Raw genomic sequence first — 20,753 nt, 5'->3', positions numbered from 1 at the left:
TATATATATATATATATATATATATATATATATATATATATTAGTGCTGTCAAAATTAGCGCGTTAACGCATTCGATTAATTTGAAATATTTAACGCGTTAAAAAAAAATAACGCAATTAACGCGGTTGCAGTTTTTTTTATTTCCAGTTGTGGCCTATGTGTGTTCAACGTGCAAAGAAATATGGATAAGACCAAGGAAGGACTTTTAGACGGAAAGTTTCAGTATAAAACTCTGCCGGATTACTCTTCAGTCTGCCACAAGAAACATTACTCTTCATTCAGTCTGCCACAAGAAACAGCAACATTAAAATCATGAACTCAAATGTCATTGTTTAAAAAAAAAAAAAACAATGACTGTAACAGTGCGTAAATCAGACCTTTCTGTAACGCTAACGTTAATAAGCTTAAACGAAAATAAAGAAATAATTGTGTAGCGGAGTATTTTTTGTACACAGTGCCGCGAACTGTCAATCACTCCTGTACGCGTGCATCACTGTCCTCCTCAGCTGCAGCAACTTGCGCTCTCTCTCTTCATCAAGCTTTAAAACAAAAAGGGGACAAAAAGATCATATTGTCTTTGTGCATAGGCTATAGATTAATTAGATAAATGAATATCTAAATTTGTGCCTTGCCGTCTACGGTATTTTTTTTAGAACAGTTAGACAGTTAGACAGTTTTTAATGTTTATCAGACAATAAATACTCAAGATTTTGCTTTAGTATAACTCACAACGAATTTCACACACCTTCTCCGGCCACGTTGAGTTGTTGACACTTAACAGTGGGAAAAGCGACACATGCGCTATTCACTTGTATAACTTAAGGGTGAATGGGTAATGTAGTTTCTGCTCTGGGTGGGATGAATTAGGAAGCTTGCATTGTGAAGGGCGCTCTGAAAATCGGCAAAAAGATTAAAACCTCTATTAAAACAGATGTCCAAATGAGCGTAGCGGTACGCTACAAGCACGTTCTGGGCGCACGGAGAGGTGGCGGTACGCTCAAGAGCTATATTTGGAAGTGGCGGTACTGAGTACTGGTGCGTACCGGCCCACTTAAAGCACTGGCAATGACTATACTTTGGAATTTTTTTGCAGTCCACTTAGAATTCAACATGGAAATCATTTTAGTTTTTTATTGGCATTGATTGTTTTGAAATTCAAATGGTACTTACATGCCTGTGTTTTTATTTCTGTAATAAATATGGCTTTCAAGCCAACAGTTAATTTGGAGGATATTGATGGTTTATTGCAGGTATGTTGTTTACATGAGAAAATCTGTGTTACAAGTTAAACAAAAATTCCAATAAACAATCATATTTTGAATTTAAATAGTTTCTTTGTCTTGAGTTTACATTAATTATTTACATTTTACATTTACATATCCAAAAAGTTTCAGTCTTTTAATTGCGATTAATCACGATTAATCGCGATTAATTTTAAAAAATTGTGCGATTAATTAGTTAATTTTTTTTAATCGATTGACAGCACTAATATATATATATATATCGTTATGCGCATCTCGTCAGTAAAGCCGGTTCTCTAATCAGCGGTTAATTCCATCAGGTGCCTGATTTCACATAGAGCAGCTGTTACTACACAGAGCCGTTGTTAACTGAGAAGATGCGCAAATCCACCTCATTTTCAGCGTTTATTGGCGCATCTTCTCAGTTAACAACGGCTCTGTGTAGCAACAGCTGCTCTTTGTGAAATCACGCACCTGATGGAATTAACCGCTGAATAGAGAACCGGCTTTACTGACGAGATGCACATTAACGATCGGCCGATCGTGATCGGAGCACCCCTAATATATATATAAAAAGGATAAAGGATTCAAATTCAGCCAAAGTTCAAAAGGTGTTTCATGCACAGGATGAGAATTCTGTCTTGCCTTGCAGAGAGCTGTGATATACCTGCACTGGATCAAGGTTCCCAGCAGAGCATTGTGTCTGTGTGTGGTGGGTGTGGTGGACCTGCATTGTGAGCAGATCTGAGTTCTGGACTCATGGGAACTGAACAGTTTCAAAGCTGCACAGTGATCTGTGCTATTATTAGTGCCTCTGTTTATCAGACAGGAAACCAACAACCATCGTGCAAAAGCTGGATTAGCTCTATCACCCCTTCACAAATGCACTATACACATACTTTCAAACACTTGTGCGTGTACAGACGTAATAGCCATAGTCATTAAGAGGTGTTGTGCCGGGCGTTCATTGCACAATTGAATTGTGATCTTATCCTGAAGTGGAGACTCCTTGTTAAAAAAAAAACTATTTAAGGGTCACACTAACAATAGCTGAAGCCTATTATTAGCTGTTAACCTGGCTGAGACCTTTAGCTTTAGATCAGTGTCAAAAAAATAAAAACAGCTGTGTTCAGGGCAAGGGGAGCAGGTTTGCACAACTAATAAATTCAATAAATCAAGTATTGCCAACAAAATGTTTGGTTAGATTTGAATTCATATGCATGCTAAAATGTGAATTTAAAGTGAATTCTGCTTTCAATTTAATTAAATAAATCACAGACACACACAACACTGTAAGTCTGTATTCTAAAGAAATATATTATGTGATAAATGACATACGTTCTTTTTTTGCTCAGTCCACTGAAGTTCTTTGCCCATGATCTCAACGATCCGCGGCAGAGCCTCGTCCGCAGCCTGGACGTTCAGAAAGCCCAGCCGAGTTCGGCGAGCAATCACATCGATGGCTGTACACGCATACTCCTTTATAGCATACTGCACCTAAATCCAGACAGAAAATGTCACTTTCATTTTAATTTAACATTAACATTTTATAAAAACCGTTTTGAAACAACCCGACATCCTTGTATTTTTAGGCTGACTGAATGACCTGGAATATTTTCAAACATCAAGATTAGCATTCAACCCAACAGTGAATCTTACTTATTGTAAATGCTGACAGAGTTATAGCATTTGACCCTTAGCTAAGCTCCACCTTTCAAGAAACAATATGATTTTCAGTAAAATGCGCTCATGGACTGTAATGAAGTCTAACATTGTAAAGAGTCTATTCTAAGTACTAGCTTACTAACTAAAAACTTTGGAGACTTAACTTCAGAATCAGAATGGAGTCGACTGTCAAGCTTAATTTGAAAGCGATCGGAACAGATAATATTGGTGTAAATGAACAGAACTGTTTCACAATGCATTCACTATGTGTGCGTGAACTGTGTAGTGTTACTCTTACTTTCATCTCTACAACCAACTGAATCAAATATTAAATAAAACAACAAAGAATTTACTTTTCTATATAAATTCAAATATTTGGTATTGGGTGAAATATTCTGTAAACCATGTGTCAGTATAAGTGACCTGGGAATGACGGTTTACCATATTTCTGTACAATTTAGGCAAAATTACACTGAAACCATCCAAGCACCTCCATAGGCGTTCCTCGAGTCATGTTGGATTTAAAGGGGTCATATGATGCTTTTTTAAAATGTCATTATTTTGTGTATTTGGTGTAATAGAATATGTTGACATGTTTTAATGTTCAAGAAACACATTATTTCTAAAATACTGTACATTATTGTAGGTCTTCTATGCCCCGCCTCTCTCAAACGTGTCGTCTTCCATAAAGAAAGTCCCTCTTTCTGACAAGTGCGGTCTGCTCTGATTGGCCAATGGACCCAGTGATTTGTGACTGGTCGAACACTCCAAGAACTCATTGGAAATGTAATCCCCCTTTCCATAACCGCGAGTTTCATCTTTCAAAATAAATGTAAAGATTTACCAAGCCCAAAAGAGGAACAGAGCGGTGTGACAGACACAGTGATGAAACTCGTATGTGTTTGCAATGCACAAGCCACAGACGGTTAAGACAGCTGACTCCCCTCTCTCTTTCTCTCACACACACGCACATGCGCACACACATACATCGAAGCGCAAAACTCTGCATTTGAACAGTCAGTAGCAAATACTTAAACTAATATCATACTTACAGTATCTGATTCAGAAGCACCAGAATGTCATAGCAATGTCAGAATTACCTCCTCTCATAGGTTCACGAAACAGTCGTCCATAAAATGCATTACCTAAAGATTCCTAAATGCATCTTCTTTCGGAAGGCCAAATAAATAAAGTGCTTTTGACTTCACCTAGAAGCACACAGCATCTCCCTGACATGGCTGCTTCAACACTAACTGAGGTTACTGAAACCACGCCTTCTTTCTTTGCGTGAATTTTTTTGGCAGCATTAAGCAAATATTTCCACATAGTGACGTAGACATGTGGGGGCATGTTTGAATGAGCCGTTTTAGGGGGGCGTGGCAGAGTTTTGACTTTGATAAAGAATATCTCTTTGGATTTGAGACTTTAGTCTTTGCAACTTTACAGATCTTCTTCATGCACCAAGAGTTTGTAACACTCCAAAGAGAGAGAAAAAATTTAAATCGCATCATATGTCCCCTTTAAGATCATATTTAGGAGTTTAGCGCATATAAACGCCACCACAGTGTCACCCTGAGTTTCTGAGTTCACAAAGTGTCAGATAAAACAAATGGTGGACACAATTTATACTTGCGTTTGTATAGTAGTTGACAGAAATTGTGTAAAAATTTACACATTTTATTGTTTAAAATAAAATTAGCTATGTTGCTTGTACAAAATCCGACAGTATTATAGATTTTTGATAATATATATTTCAATCCCATTTACACCAATAGATTTACAATATATTTTTCATAATTTTGTTAAAGCAGTTTAAAAAAAAAAAGATTTGCTGTATTTTTGTAGAAAAGGTGCATCTCTATCGTTCTCCATCCAAAGTGATTTGAACTGAAACTGAAATGAAAATGTCTGAAACCGAAGCTGTCTGTGCTGTCTGTTTCCCTCCTTTGCACCACGGCCACTTTTTTATCATTTTTTTTTAACTGTGGTGAGAACTAACCAGTGCTAAAACAGGGGTTTTGTGAAGCTTTAAAGGCTGGGCTTAGCAAATAGTCAACAGCAGGTTAATTGTCATTATTATAATTTCAGAGTACTTACCTCACTCTCTATGTAGGGAAACTCAGACACAAGGCGTTTACCCACTATAGGCCATCTCTTGCCCGTCACCTTAGCCATTTTGGCCACTTCAAATGATCTTCCTCCATAGGTGGCTGCCAGGTGCTGAGCAACCTGTGGGTTCACAAAATATAAATGTTATTCCTTATGGCTGTAACCATTATTAAAAGGAACACGGCACTATATTTGAAAATAGACTAATTTTCCTACTACCCTAGAGTTAAACAGTTGAGTTTTACCATTTTCGAATCCATTCAGCCGATCTCCGGGTCTGGTGGTAGCACTTTTAGCTTAGCTTAGCATAGATCATTGAATCTGATTAGAACATTAGAGTTTCAATATTTTTCCTATTCAAAACTTGACTCTTCTGTAGTTACAGGAGGCAAAGAGTTATTACGCAGTGCCTTAAAAATAATAATATCATTGCACCTGCTGCAAGTTTTGAATATGAAAAATATTGAAACTCTTTGGTCATTTTTAAGCAAGATGCTAACGGTCTAATCAGATCCAATGATCTATGCTAAGCTAAGCTAAAAGTGCTACCACCAGACCTGGAGATTGGCTCAATGGATTGTAGCAGAAATGAGTCGAACCAGACAAATTAAAGAGTCTATCAGAGCTGTGTGCATTGAAACGAGAGCCGAACTCCTCAGGAAGTCATAAATCAGTTCTAGTGCCACAAGAACCAAGCAAGATAACCAACCAACCAACTTGTTCACACAACAGCTTTCAACATTAACACCAATAGAACAATTATTGACAATTTTAATTCGAAGCAGAGATTGTCAAATTTATTGTTCGTGATTGAAATGCAAACCTGGACATCACATGTAAACCCAGGAGATCAAGTTAAATACTTGCATTGACTTCCCCCACCCAGCAGAACCAGACTGAAATTCCTAAGGGGGAAGGGCTTTAAACCTTTGTCTTCACAGAAAAGTCCCTTTGCCAGAGAATGGCAAAGAAACTGCTTTTTGTACATTATATATGGACCAGAATGAACTCAAAAAGACTTATAAATGAATCATTCCATTGCTTAACTCCATATTCATTTATGTGTAACCCACACATTTGACTATCATGTATAATCACTTATTGTGTATGTCTTTTGATAACTATAGGATACATAGTCATGTCTAGTATTGATATAATCGAATTTTCTTGCTTGATATTGTCCTGACAATCATTTATTTGTAAAATATATCATAATCGTGTTATAGGAATCATGTCCAAAATTAGACCCTGTGAGGCAAGAACCACATGCTTGGTAAGATAAACAAATGATTTATGATACCCCGGAGCCAAGACCATATCTGATTGGTCAGGGCAACATTTGAGGGGTGGCCAACAGGGAAGTTTAAATACTTTGGAGACCATGAAATTTGGCTTTTAGTTCTAGCGTTGCTTGTGCTATCAGTCATGCCTTGCTTTTAGTCGGCTTTTAGTCCCTAGCTGCTGCTATTAGCCATGCCTGTTTCTAGTCTCTAGCTATGCTTCTGCTAGCTTGTAGCTTCTAGCCATGCGGTTTAGTCATCACTGTTTGAGCGCGGTTCCTGCGTGCTTCGGCCTGCCTGCTGCTACTATGCCACGATGAGAAGGAACACAACCTAGTCTAGTCAAACTTTATTTCTTTTCCGTTTGAGAGTTTCGTGTTCTGAGTTAAGTTTTGTAACGTCGAGTCTCCGACGCCTGACCTCGGGTGCCCGTTCAACTTCGACCAGCGCACACGACTCTGCACTTTCAGCCAACGCCCAACAACCACGGGCTCCCCAAGACGTCACTTCACTACTGAACTTCCAGCCAATCAGCGACACCGGGATACCCCTTTCAACTGGAGTCCCTTTCACAGCAAACGAAGGCAACGTATCCCCAGATATTTGTTGTACTGGTGTATCTAATATAATTTTAGTCACATTGAGGAACTCAATGCAAGGGCTAATTACGTGATTGATGGTTGTTCATGTCTATGCAATTTAACGCATTGCTGTAAACTTGGAATTCCATATTTCCATTCTCTTAAACTCATCTTTCCCTAACTCTCGATCTTCCTGCAACCTGTGTGAATGTGTGAGTGCATGCGTTTATGTGTTAGATTAGTTTATATGTCTTAGATTTATCCAATAAAGCCTTATTCATATTGAAAAGAGAAGTATCTTGTGTTTTGTGCTTACAAGTTAATGTCTTAAACTGCCGATCTTGTTACTGTGCTAATTGATAGTGTTTTCACTATAGTTTGGATATTAATATCCAGCGCAGATTTGATGTTAAACGGCTAGTTCACTGAACCGCAGGCGCGTCTCCGTGAACAGCCGTGAAACAGTGATTCTGTTCAAATTCCCTTTAAAATCTTAAATGATTCCCTTTGAGCTAAATTGACCTGTTTCCCTTACAGGATTCAAAAACAGTAAAACTCAACTGTTTAACTCTAGGGGAGCTGGAAAATTTGCATATTTTAACAAATAGTGCCATGTTCCTTTAACTAGACTGTGGATTTAACTTTATTTCCCTATACAGCAAACCCAATGTAACCAAAGCTAGATTTTAAACATTCACTTAGGCTGTGAGATGTTTAAAGATTTTTTCTTTACTAACTTATGAACACCTTTGCTTCATTAAGTGTTCAGACAAATAAAACGGCCCCGTTTACCACGATTCAAACTCTTCTTTTAGATCTCTCACCAAAGGTCAAGTGCTGTCAAAAATATCTGCATACTGACCTTTTAACTATGCTGGCAAAACAACATCCATGGTAGCGCTAGGGCCACATCAAGCTCTCACACTTCCAAACAAGGGTTTGCCAGACTTTCTCTCCCCCACAGAATCATGGGGGACTGAAGCGTTATGGAGCAGCTGAACCTGCTCCAAAGAGCTCTGACCGACAGAATGCTAAGTAGTTGGGCTTCAAAACCCACCTCGTTTTCCAAGCCGTAGTCTTGAACCAAGCGAATGTACAGGGTGGGGGTCCAGTCCTTCCCACCATCCAGCATCAGACCGACCGTCCTGCTGGGACCAGCTGAGAGGTTATGAGCCTTTATGGCTGCGTCAAGGGTCTCCTCAGCCATAGAACGATAAGTTGTCCACTTCCCACCTAGAGTAGACAAACGCTGTGAAAACTTTATACATCCTTAGTGGAACAATTATCAGTAACCCAGTTCCTCATTAAAAAAAAAAAAAATTAATTATCATTTAAAAAAAATATAATAATGTTTACAAGTTAATAATTACTGGGTTAGTATGTTTTTTGTTGTTGTTGTTGTTTTTAAGAAATGAAAACTCTTATTCAACAAGGATGCATTAAGATATGCAAAAAACTTCATGGAATAAATACTGTGCTTTTGAACGTTCATTGTTTGCACAAAAATTTTAAGCAGAACAACTGTAAGCATGGCAGCACAATTTGGCCAAAAAATGCCTTTTATATTTTATAGTGTAAAATTACTTCACTTTTAAAAGTAGATATAAGTATCTTATATGTAGATATTTTCCCCAATAAATATATTTATAGAAAAAAATTATATCTGTATTGTATTTTTTTTCTTACAATAGTTACAAAAATTTACACAACGTACAAATCACCACTTGTATATATATATATAAAATGGCACAGTGTCACTGACCAGCGATGGTGACGAGTCCGCTGTCGCTGATGTTGACGATGTGGTTTCGACAGATGGACTGTGTGTCTTTGGAGTTGGGGTCGGTGACCAGCGGACGAATGCCACTCCAGGCCGCCAGGACATCCCCTCGTCGCACTGAGAACCAAAGAAACCAGAGACGCTGACAATCTCTGACAGCTGAAGTGTATGTGGCGAGTATCTGATTGACAGGACTACAATAGGCCACACTACTGTATTTGTGCAGTCAGTGTCCATAAATCTGGAATTGTTTTGTTACTTTACGTTACAAAGTGTTACTAGAACAGCATGTACGAGTCCAGAGTCAATTTCCCTTTTGTGGTGACATCTCAAACATCAATTATTAAGAGGGAGCTGTGTATCGATCTGCGGTACACCTGCCACTGTAATATGCAGGTTGATATTTCTGAATGGGGGGGGGGGGCAGAGAAAGCACTCTCATTATCAAAGGGCATCTCTGAAACATTTATGACAAAGCTAGAGAGCTCAGCAGACAGCAGACTGGGGAGACCAATAACACACACACACACACACAGACACCTCGAGTCTAAATGAACCTCAGCAATAGACCGCTGGTAAGTAATCAAACTCTTAAGGGAAGAATTGAGTCCATTTCCAAGCTGTGGAATGCACTCAAAGTTCTCAAAGAATCACAATCACCATTCATAGACATTCCCAATATCAGCAACCATATTAGTATAGGCCAATATTTATTATTATTATTTGTTTTTCATTTTTAAAACTACCGTTATTGGTCAGTTAAGCTGAGAATGGAAGATAATAATTTTTATTTTTGCATAAAATTTTTCTTTCTTCATTCATATCTTATCAATATACATGAGGAGAGGTCCCAGTGATTCTGTAATTTTAAAGAATCAAAATTACAGTTAATTAAACTAAGCCAAGTGACTGACTAAATGTAATATAGTTTTTCGCAGCTCCTCAGGACAAAAACTCTGACATGAATGAGATATATATATATATATATATATATATATATATATATATATATATATATACATATATATTTATTTGCAGGAAAGATTTTATAGATTTGATAGTTCTGTAATTACCCTGGGAGAGCTTTGAGAATTTGAGATAGAAATATATATTTAAAAGTAAAAAATCTAAATAAAAACATAAAAAAACAGATATGCAAATCATATCTCTTTACATGCTATAAACTGTACACACATTTAAGAATAGTTGGTCAGTATCATTCTAGGGAGCTTTATTCACCGTCGCCTTGTGTGCTGCTGTGCGTCCCTGTGTTTAATAAGCAGCGTGTACTTGCGTTGCAGACCCGCCTATACTAAAACGCTCTTTAAATGACGAAGAAAAAACATGGCTCCAGACTTTAGACCAGGTTTGAGTTGGTCTATGGCGCAGTCTATTTTCAGCTCCTTAAAATAGCATTGCATTAGCAATGCGTCTGAACACACCTCTTTTTTAGACCAGCACACCCATGGGCGCACAAATGGGCACAAATGCATTTTCTAATTAAACAACGTGGTGCTGGAAAATGGCAACAGTGCTGAACTCTTATTCATTTGATAAAAACTCACTGACACTGTCAAGATCCACCAGTTGAGCTACAAGACAAGAGAGGATGTGTGCATGCATTATTTATTTTTATAAAACAATATAATGATTTTTTTTTCTGGACTGGAGATATAGTGTCAGTGCTTAAATTTTGAAAAAAAATTTGAGTTATATCAGCCATTATATCAGAAATCAATAACATAAAACAATGATCAAATCAACAAAAAAAATCTATATTGACATTTTCAGAATTATGATTTGTTTTTAGTACATCCCTCCTTAAAACAGGTGATTGATCAAATTAGGATCAATGTAAAAACATTCTGAATGCGGAAAAAACTACGAAAGTCTCTGTTCATCTCATGCAATCATGCAATTTCTCTCTCACACAATATCTCTTCTCGAGGGACAAACAACAAGATCTTGCCCCTACACTGTCACTGTGACAAATCTCCCACAGCCAAATCCCTTTAGCTGCCTTCACTAGAGCCGAGTCCAATCCAGCCTCAACTCTCCATCTAGGCAAGGTCTCTTTGTCATTCCTCTGTCGCTCAATCCATCCTTATTCTCCCTGATCTGCGTTATTCAAACTCTCTGTCCCAGGTCAACAGTGTCGTTTGGTTGCTCATTCATGCCCTGAACAAAGCTGAAGACACCCAGACGCACGGCAGCCGTCACATTGTGGTTTATGGTAATAATAGACAGCTGGATGACTTTCTACAGAAAGACACATGCAGTGCTGAATGAGATAACGAGACTCAACAAACTCTTAATGATTTGCCCAACAATCAGAGAAAGAAGGAAGCATTTTGTGTGAGGGAAAATTAGTTATGAAGCTAATCAATCAAGCAATCAAGCCAGCATCCACGGTGCTTTGAACAATTGGAGGTCTGCGCTTAAAATTCAATACCTCGGCTTTCGAAGAAGATGCTTGGAATAGTTATAAGTTCTAACTAGTAGTTACTAGTTTCAACACAACAGTGCTGTCTGTTTGTTCGCTAACATCAATGCAGTATTTAGAGGCCTCTAGATGTTGTTCTTCAGATTTTTTAGTCTGTGACACTGAAGACTGAAGCAATGCTGAAAATTCAGCTTTGCCATCATGGGAATAATTAATATTTTAAAATATATTAAGAGGCTTTAAATACATAAAATGTAATTAAACATATTAAATATATAAGTTATTTTCAATTGTAATAATTTTTTTACAATATTAAAGATTTCATATTTATTTTATTATATCAAATAAATGCAGCACTGATCATCATAAGAGGCTTCTTTCAAAAACATAAAAAAATTAAATAAAAAATAAAAACGGACCGACCTGAAACTTTTTGAACAATAAGGCATATATACATTTGGTCAGTTCAGTTGAGTCACACTTTCCGCAAACTCTTTACTTAAAAAAATCATTATCTAGTCATCTTCATTTTAAGAAAAGCAGGTATGACCAACATTTATTATTAAAATATCAATGCTCTTTTCCATACAAAAATAAATAAATAAAAATCTTTGATTACCCTCAACTGTTCCTGCACGTGTTCTTCTGCCATTGTGAACAGAACAGTAATTCAGTACTCTGGAAGCATTTCCTGTGTTTCCTGCTTCTCTATTCAGAAGTACCAAAACAGCACTACTGAGTCTACTGTACAACAAGAACCAGGAGCATCAGACGGGTAATGGTGAAACAGAGTTACAGGGGCCCTCGATTGGGGGGGGACTAGAATCCCTAGTGACACCGGAAAGAACTATACAGTGCAATCAGTGTAATTCAAACAATTCCTGAATGAAGGAATGAGTCGGTTCTTTTTAGTTAATCAAAACAGTACAACACAACCAGTATAATAGAAACTTAAAGGGATAGCTCACCCAAAAATGAAAATTCTGTCAATAATTTGTCGTCCCAAACCCATGAGATCTTCATTCACCTTTGGAACACTTATTGAGATATTTCTGATGAAATCTGAGAGCTATCTGACCCTCCATGGACAGCAAGGTAACTTCCACAGTCAAGGCACAGAAATATAGTAAGATCATTGTTAAAATGGTCCACGAAACATCTGTGGTTCAACCGTAATTTTACAAAGCTACTAGAATACTTTTTGTGCACAAAGAAATCAAATTGAATGACTTTATTATGGCGGTAGATGGTAACTCGGGGGAGAAGAATTGTTGAATATTGTTGAAAGGATTATTGAAAGTTTTCGTTTGCGCACAAAAAGTATTATCATAGCTTCATAAAATAACGGTTGAACCACTAATGTCGCATGGACCATTTTGTCGATGTTCTTAGTATCTTTCTGGGCCTTGAATGTGGTAGTTACCTTGCGGTCTATGGAGGGTCAGAAAGCGCTCAGATGTCATCCGAAATATCTTAATTTATGTTCCAAAGATAAACGAATGTCTTATGTATTTGGCACAACATGAGGGTGAGTAATTAATGACAGAATTTTCTTTTTTGGGTGAACTATCCTTTTAAAGGCAGTTATTCCCAACTCTAATGCAGGTACATAATGTTATAAATAACATTCAGTTTCTTGCACAGACCGATTGTTTTGCTTCATAATATTGCTAGAAGTCACTGGTATTAATTCTTTGTTGCCTGATATGCTTTTTTGACTCTCAAAGTGACGCCAGCATTTTATGATTTACCAAGCCTTGGTAAGCATATGAGACATCTTTCAAAACATTAAAATATTTTTTCTTAAAAGAAAATAAACATGTCTTATTTCGCCTAGAGCACCAACTGACCAAGAACTCTAGGCATGTAGAATCAATGTGTACTATTGCTTTTTAAAAAAGCTTTCAGTTTCCCCTTTGCTCTAGGTGTAGCAACATATAACTTTCAAAAACCATTCAAAAGAAAATGCATAGATGGTGTAATATTACCTTCTACGTCAGGGCTGAGATAATTTCGTACTTCGCTCAGGATAAAGTTTATGTCATCTTCCACAGGGATTGGATGGGCGGTGACTTCAGTGGGCGTATCTGTTGTGCCGGCGATAGTCATCTTCTCCCAGGGCAGGAAGAATATGACACGGCCATCACTGGTGGCAGGGTCTAACAGCCCCATGTTATCTGGGCTATAATTGGTAGGAAGAGTACACATATGTTATCTCTCCATTCACTGTTAAAACCATAAAATTACACTTGAGATAAAAAAAGGTACAATATGATTGCAGGATTCAGGTAAGTACCTGTAATATCCAGGGATTACAATGTGCACCCCAGCACTAGGCTGGCAGATGTTGGCAGTTTTCTGGCTGTCCATTTTGCGCAGTGAGTCAGTGAAGGGGCCGGTAGCGTTAATGACACATTTGGCACGAATGTCAAACTCCTGCCCTGTGAACGGCAGTGTGAGGTGTTACACTAACTCAGCTGACGCAGCTGACTGGGGTCATTTGCTGAGTAAGGAAGACAAATCTCTTCATAGAAGGACTATAAGCAAAGATTTTAAAGGAGTTAGTGAAAGGTGATTAGTTGCTAGGTTGTGGGAAAATTACAATTTAAAAGAAAGCAAAGATTTAAGAAATAGTCTTTACATAGACTTTATATTAAGCAAATCCATTTTTGTATAAAAAATCTGGTTACTTCAATGGAAATCCACGCAATTGGAATTACATACAAGGGCGAAGGATTTCCATGCTTAAGTTGATGACAGATTCACTGCGTTGACCAACAGAAAGCTGCTTGGTTTGAAAGTGACTTCTGTGTGAGCTGTCATTTCATGAGGGTTCACAAGTTCATTTGAAATGGCAGTTTTCTGGAACTAAAACAATTCATTAAGTTCATTTAGTTTTCGGTCGGGGCATATCTCACCTGTAATAATGTCACGGCAGTGCGCTCCACAAACTTTCTCTTGGCCTGATTTTGGGTCTGGTTTCTTTAGCAGATGAACCACCTCGGTGTAGTTAGCAATAGCAGCACCATGGCGGGCCGCTGTAAGACTGATGGCCAGGTTCATCCGGGCGTCATTGTGTTGCCCTGAAAAGAGGCAATACGCATATATGAAGCAAATAAACACAAATGAGAAATACCATAGAAATATTTTTAAATAAAGCTAGAACTAGAATCTACTGTAGAACTAGAATCAACAGGTTACATTTTTATATAGTTTTTAAAAATGAGGACATTTCCAAAAGAAGGTTTTTGGGGATTTCATCAGATTTAGCTCACTTCTGGGTACAATTTCATACCCAAAATATGTTAAGTAGGTACAAAATGTTTTTCTGTACTTGCCAGAGGCCAATGCACCCAGTTAAGATTTGCTTTATGATTGCAGTGTTTTGACGGTGGTCAATATTGTTATAAGGCCTTTTAAGGCATTTAAACTATTTCAGACACATTTGAAACATGAATTACAGGAAACCTTGATGCCAACGCGATATCACTCTATTAGGGCAACTAAAGAGCCACTAGATTTAAAAAAAAGCCCCTGTGTTCTAGGTCTGTGTTCTCGATGCTAAAGAACCAGAGGGATAGGTAACCCATGTAAGCATGTCTAATGCTAACACGTGCTCAGGGCAACTCCACCAGACAATAAAATAATAACACAGGCAGGAAGCCTGTTTAAAGGGCACACTTCTCAAAGAATAATGTGCAGTGAAGGCACCAGCATGCTTTTAACAGAGATCCCATGAACCTGGGTTTGCCTCCGTGCTCATGGCTCTGCACTCAAATCACGATACAGGGAAAATATCCATGTAGAGAAGGATAATACACATATGCATGTTGGAATATCGTTAATATCATGTAAGAGGACAAATCACAGCTTGCACGGAAAGCTGTGTCCCGCAGCAGTAGACAAGAAATGCTTGGCTGAGCTTGAATGTTTATTAGAGTACAGCTTGCAGGTATGGCCAAAAGAGCAGGGCTTTTGTGCTGCAAGCCGAATTCTAATGAAATAAAGAAACCGCGACATTACAAATGACTGAAAACGCAGATAAGGGAGTTTTAACGTCAGATTAGATTAATAAAAAAGACCTACAGAAAGAATGGATGACATATCATAGCGGAGGAGGGATGTGATGGGCGGCTGTGCATGTGGATGAGATAGTGAAAGAAAGAAAGGGAGAGAGAGAGGACTCAAGGAGGATGAGGGACAGGAAGAGAAGAAGCGAGAGAATGAGAGTACGAGTAGAGGAAAAAGAGAGAGAGAGAGGGAGAGAAATAGAGGGAGGCAAATAGCGACAGGCAGGCTGCGATCTCCAGCGGAGAAGGTCAGATTCGGAAATGTCACGGCCGTGATTGTTCCAGATTGAATAATTGGAGAGAAAAGCCGGCTGACAACCCAGGGGAAGGAGGGATGGGGGTTTGGGGGGGGGGGGGCGGATGGGAGGAGAAGAACGGATAAAACCTCTAAACTGTCATTACAATCGCCGGTTTCGATTCTCCACGCACATACATACGCAAATGAAGATGCTTTTTAACGCAGTCAGTGGCAGCACGTAAACACGGCGAGGCAGGAAACAGAGCATCCAGACGTCTCTTTGCCTCCGTTTCTCCCACAGATGGACGCGATGTGACAGATCGCTGCTCAGATAGCCGCCGCGCTCCCCCTGTATATAAGCTGCCCGCACGCCCTGCGAGGGACCGTGTGTATCAACGCAGGCCAAATGTAGTTTGACAGCAAGCACTGGAAGGCAGGATTGGGGGGCGGGGCTTGTGCTGCCACGGACGGGACCTTGAATAAAGGGGACATATTCTGCACACCCAGACTAACCAGGAACATATGGAAGTTTTGCCTGGTGGCAGCCTCGGGTGACACAGGGCACAGACGATCTAAGAGAGACACGGGCACAAATGAAAATAGCTATGATGTTTTAATGATAAAAAAGATTTTTTTCTTATTTAAAGAAAGATTGTATCTCTGTCTCTTTTCTCCCTAGCACAGGCTTGTCAAAGGTGTGGCCACGTAACAACTGTTGTATTTACACACACACATACATATATCAAAAGACAACCAAGGCTTTTACAATCTTATAGTCTTCTTTTGAACTTCTTATTCATCAAAGAATCCTGAAATACAAGTATCACAGTTCCCACAAAAATATTATGCAGCACAAACCATTTTCAAAATTGATATCAAGAAATGTTGCATGTCACTCAGCTGCTAAAAATTCAGCTTTGCCATCACAAAAATAAATTACATTTGCAAATACAGTAAAATAATGAAATGGAATGATATTTCAAATATTCAGATAATATTCATCCTGACCCCAAATATTTGAACGTATATATAATATAAAATTACTTTTGTAATTCATTCATTTTAAGCATTTTAAATTGATTACTGGCCAAAAGAAATGATAAAAACCAAATGTGCATAGTATCACCTCAGTTCTGAAGATTTCCAGGTCATACGCAAGACTGAAATTATAGAAACACTACGGCTCACCATCATAGTAGACAATGGCTCCCACAAGTTTGTCTTTCTTCAGCATTGGGAAGAGCTCCAGTGCTTTGCTCTTGCTCAGGATGTAGCTGCTCTTCAGACACTGTGATCCGGCGACCAGGTCGTACATTTTAATGCCAGCCCAGTAATACGGCAGCTGCCACCACCTGTGTAAAACAGCATTTTAAGTAACAGTAACACACTATCAGTGTCTGTGAATTCAGCAAATGTACTGACTGCACAATCTGTATTAAAAGATACAAACAAGGATATTTTGAGTAACCTGCTGAAAAAAAAAAAACCGTAATGCTGGTTTGCTGGACTTCATTGTCTCCCAGCCTTATCTGTTTGCTGGTATACAGGTAACCAGGTTAAGTTTAGTTTAGGCTTTTTTTTTCAGTGGGTAACGGGTTATATTACTAATTAAAATAGATATATTCTCAATGAACAAAATTGGATTTTTCCAAGTACTACTATGTTCTATAACACCTTGTGATTTATTTGTTTTAAGTTTCCAAAAAATCTGACAGGCAGATGATGTAATCTTGAGGTTTCTCATTTCTGTGACCCTTTCACACTTCTCCGGCGGCTTTAAATATCAGAGCAAGGCATAAATGCCACAAGTAATTAATAATGGTGATGGTAAAGACAGGAAGATCCTTTAAAAACCCAGAATGACAAGGGGCAGAGACTGAGGAGGCGAGAGGTTCATCCGAACCCCACCTGCTGCAGGTGTCCCTATGAAAGGTTCAATGCCATTTCTGTGAACTTACCAATGCAAAACTGTCTTTCATGAATATATGATGTCTCTGGTGCTTCTCTTTAACTTTGTTCCATCTAAACCCCATATTTCCATTCCTTTTTTATTCATTTTTCCCTTTCAATGAGCAATGTTTTCATTGTCTGACATGTAAATTAGTGAACAGAGTAGTAGTAAGTAGTAATAAGATAAAACTGGGTTTCTTACTTGTAAACAGGAAGCATTATGGGTAAAGGTGCAGACAGGTGGGGAGCGATGTTCAGCAGATTGGCACGTTCATGAAGGGCTTCTTTCACCATCATGTACTAAGAAAGTAGAAATTAACCTGTTAAGCAAGTCATTTACGTTCTAAAACAAAACATGAAAATGTCTACTCTACAACTCTACTCTAAAAACCCATAGAAAATTATAATCTTTGAATTATCTCCATCTGGGGGCTTTTGACAGCCAATACTGATATATGCAATTTATATAAAATTAAACACTTAATCATATTTTAAATATGCATTTTAAAAATAACATTAAGTTGGCCAACAACCAATCCTGAATGCAGTCGTCTGAGTTCAACACAGTCCTGCTATTTACAATTATAATTTACAGTATCCTTTGTGTATTTACTTACTGAAACAGTTGACGATCAAGCTATTGTAAGTTTCGGTTATTCGGCCTCCACACTGATTTCTCAGATCTGCACTATCCTACTAAATGTTTGTGGTTTTCTCTGTCTGTCTGATGTGTTCAAAATGTCACAGTGGTGGCATAAGCGACCGTGCAATCCTTCTTCTAAATATTAGGGGCAAATAGGGAAAAATGAGGCCTTCACCTGCTCGTAATCTAGTTTCATGATGGCTTTCTGCAGATAGCGGACTCCGCCGTGAATGAGCTTGGTGCTTCTGCTGCTGGTGCCAGATGAAAAATCGCTCCGTTCTACCAGGGCGGTCTTCAGGTCTGGGTGAGGGGGCAGAAAGACAGGTAAGGCACGGATTAAACAATGCACTGGCATTTCAAGACCTTATGGTGCCAAATATTTAGACTGCAGCTGCTGTCATTTACATATGGCTTTCTCCACTATCTGTGATATCACAACATGTTTATTGCACCCAGGCACATTCTGCAGAGCTGAATACAACTTCTAATGAGAATACAAGTGAATAAACAAAAGAAAGAAAATTCAAAACAAACTAAATGAACACTAAAATATGTACAAGGCAAATCAAAACTGACCTGCACAGTAAGCAAATTTTAAAATCAATAAACATCACAAAAGTTAAAAAGTACATACTCCTCGTGACAGCGTCTAAGGCACATCCTGAGCCCGTGGCTCCGCCCCCCACCACCAAAACATCAAACTCCTCTGTGTTTCGCAGTGTTGAAAGCTGCTCCTCTCTTGTTGGGAGGGCATCTTTATATGGCACATTTAGCTCACCCTGTGCTTCAGCATATGCTAGCCGAGCCTAAACAAATCCAGCAGGTGCAAAGCAGAAGAAAATGTGGTTAAAGAAATGACAATACCCTTTATGCTCTTTAAAGATGCAATCCAGAATCACATTTCAGAAGCATTAATTTACAACTGCATGTTCAATCCCAATTTTAAGATGTCCTATACTGTTATGCCAGTTGTCATTGCTTAATCTACATCCAAATATTAGGGGTTTTCTGGATTGATCTTTAAAATATTAACAGTAATAATGATAATAATAATTAGATGTAAATTAAAACACTTTAATTTAGATAAATTAAATAAGACAAGTCAACATGACTAGAAAACTACCAGAAAAACACAGAGCATGCATTTTCAGAATAATCACTCCAGACCAAAATGACATATGAAGATTTGAATGAAACATTATGTTAGTCAGCATGCCAAGATATAGGAATTAAACAGAATGCATAATCTCAAATGTTGGCTTATCAAAGTTCTAATTCAGTTCTAGTTTATTAAAAAAATATATAATAATACAAAAATTATCATTCATGACACAGTCACTCTTTTTGGCAACTTGCACTGTGACCTTTCATATTATATATGTGATATTTTATACATAAGCTCGGTATCACTTTACGTATTTAAACTCCCTAAATCCACTGTGCTTATCAATAAATCCTCTTATCATTACCAGTGAATCTAAAGTCTATCATAAAGTCAAACAGAGAGACTGACAGTTTGAAATAGTGAATGAACAGCTGCCAATCTATCGGTCACATGGAGGCAAAAAGATGCAAAATTCTAATTAAGAGAAAACAAGCCTGGGCAAAGCTAGGTGTCGAGGGTTTTAGCCATAAAGAAACGTTTTATTCATTTTTTTTTTGTTAGCATTTGGCCTAAATGATTACATCAATCTGCCCCCGAAATCCCATAGGGTCCATTAGACTTGCAAATGACCAAATGAGCCCAGACATTTGCAATTTAGACAGTAATAGCATGTAAAAACAAGATTCAGTAATTAGTGTCAGACATCTTTCAAACATCCGCACACTATTAAGAGAGTTTGTCCTGCAATCAGGACAAGTGCATGACGGAAACAGAGAATTTCATGCAAATACGCAATCGGCCACCCCAGAGTGATACTTCAGCCGGTGTGTAACAGTGCCCTTGCCACAGAAGAGACAAAACACACACACACACACGCTCACCAAATTAACATTACAATCCCAAAGATTAGCATCTGCCACATGCATGACTGCAAGCAATTTTTGAAAGAATATTCATTCTTTCTCTTTTGACTTTTGCTTACCCATTTAGGCTGCATTGAGACGACATGAGGGATAAACAAACAGATAAATGGAGAAACATCAGAACAAACGTTTGTGTCAGTGAAACACTTAACATGGGAGGCAAACATGATGTGATGTGAAGGTTAGTACATCAGGACATCAAATGAAGTCTTACCAGAGAGTTCATATTGGTAACAAAATCTCTTTAAATTTGAAGACGGTTTGAAAAAATATTCAAACTCAAGATCATCTTTACCTTTTTTTTTTTTTTGACAGATTAATCGTGCAGTGACAATCTCCGTGGCAATCATGTCCTTGAGAGCGCCTAATTCTCTCGCTCCCCGGAGTTTCATTGGGATTGGAACAGTTGAGATGCCAGATAATGGACAAAATGGGCTTGGGAAGATTTAAATAAATGATGAGAGAGAAAATCAGGACTCCCATTGCTCTTCAAGGGTCGGCCTTTTTTTTCTTCATTTGTTTCAGAAAGCCTTGTTGATTATCTTAATCTACTTGACCTTCCGCTATTTGGTATAGCATCTAAACAGACGAGACCCCTGGGGATCTTACTAGTTTAAATACGGACAGAACATGATGTGTGGCACACTCCCTGATGGCGTGAATGGGGATCAGATTTTTCGTGATTACATATTCAAGAGAGATCCTTAAAACAATGCGTGTATCA

The 20,753-nt window shown here is 38.2% G+C and overlaps 1 protein-coding gene across 2 annotated transcripts in view; it reads right to left on the bottom strand.

Moving 5' to 3' along the window:
* The window catches only part of gpd2 (glycerol-3-phosphate dehydrogenase 2 (mitochondrial)), a 28,057-nt gene that overhangs the window by 4,709 nt on the left and 2,595 nt on the right, over positions 1 to 20,753 (bottom strand). Inside the window, exons 3-14 of one of the 2 annotated variants that reach the window (XM_026214120.1) lie at positions 20,089 to 20,097; positions 18,636 to 18,807; positions 18,177 to 18,301; positions 17,561 to 17,658; positions 16,597 to 16,760; positions 14,019 to 14,183; positions 13,397 to 13,541; positions 13,089 to 13,282; positions 8,640 to 8,774; positions 7,935 to 8,110; positions 5,005 to 5,136; positions 2,581 to 2,739 (exon numbers count right to left, since the gene is read on the bottom strand). In XM_026214120.1, coding sequence (XP_026069905.1) covers positions 2,581 to 2,739; positions 5,005 to 5,136; positions 7,935 to 8,110; positions 8,640 to 8,774; positions 13,089 to 13,282; positions 13,397 to 13,541; positions 14,019 to 14,183; positions 16,597 to 16,760; positions 17,561 to 17,658; positions 18,177 to 18,301; positions 18,636 to 18,807; positions 20,089 to 20,097 — 1,674 coding nt within the window. The remainder of the gene's footprint in view (positions 1 to 2,580; positions 2,740 to 5,004; positions 5,137 to 7,934; positions 8,111 to 8,639; positions 8,775 to 13,088; positions 13,283 to 13,396; positions 13,542 to 14,018; positions 14,184 to 16,596; positions 16,761 to 17,560; positions 17,659 to 18,176; positions 18,302 to 18,635; positions 18,808 to 20,088; positions 20,098 to 20,753) is intronic. The other variant, XM_026214121.1, reaches the window with a different exon arrangement.

Source organism: Carassius auratus, chromosome 31, assembly GCF_003368295.1.
Source record: "Carassius auratus strain Wakin chromosome 31, ASM336829v1, whole genome shotgun sequence".
NCBI classification, from domain to species: domain Eukaryota; kingdom Metazoa; phylum Chordata; class Actinopteri; order Cypriniformes; family Cyprinidae; genus Carassius; species Carassius auratus.
Note: the sequence above shows the minus strand (reverse complement) of the source record. Positions and strands in the feature narration are given on the sequence as shown.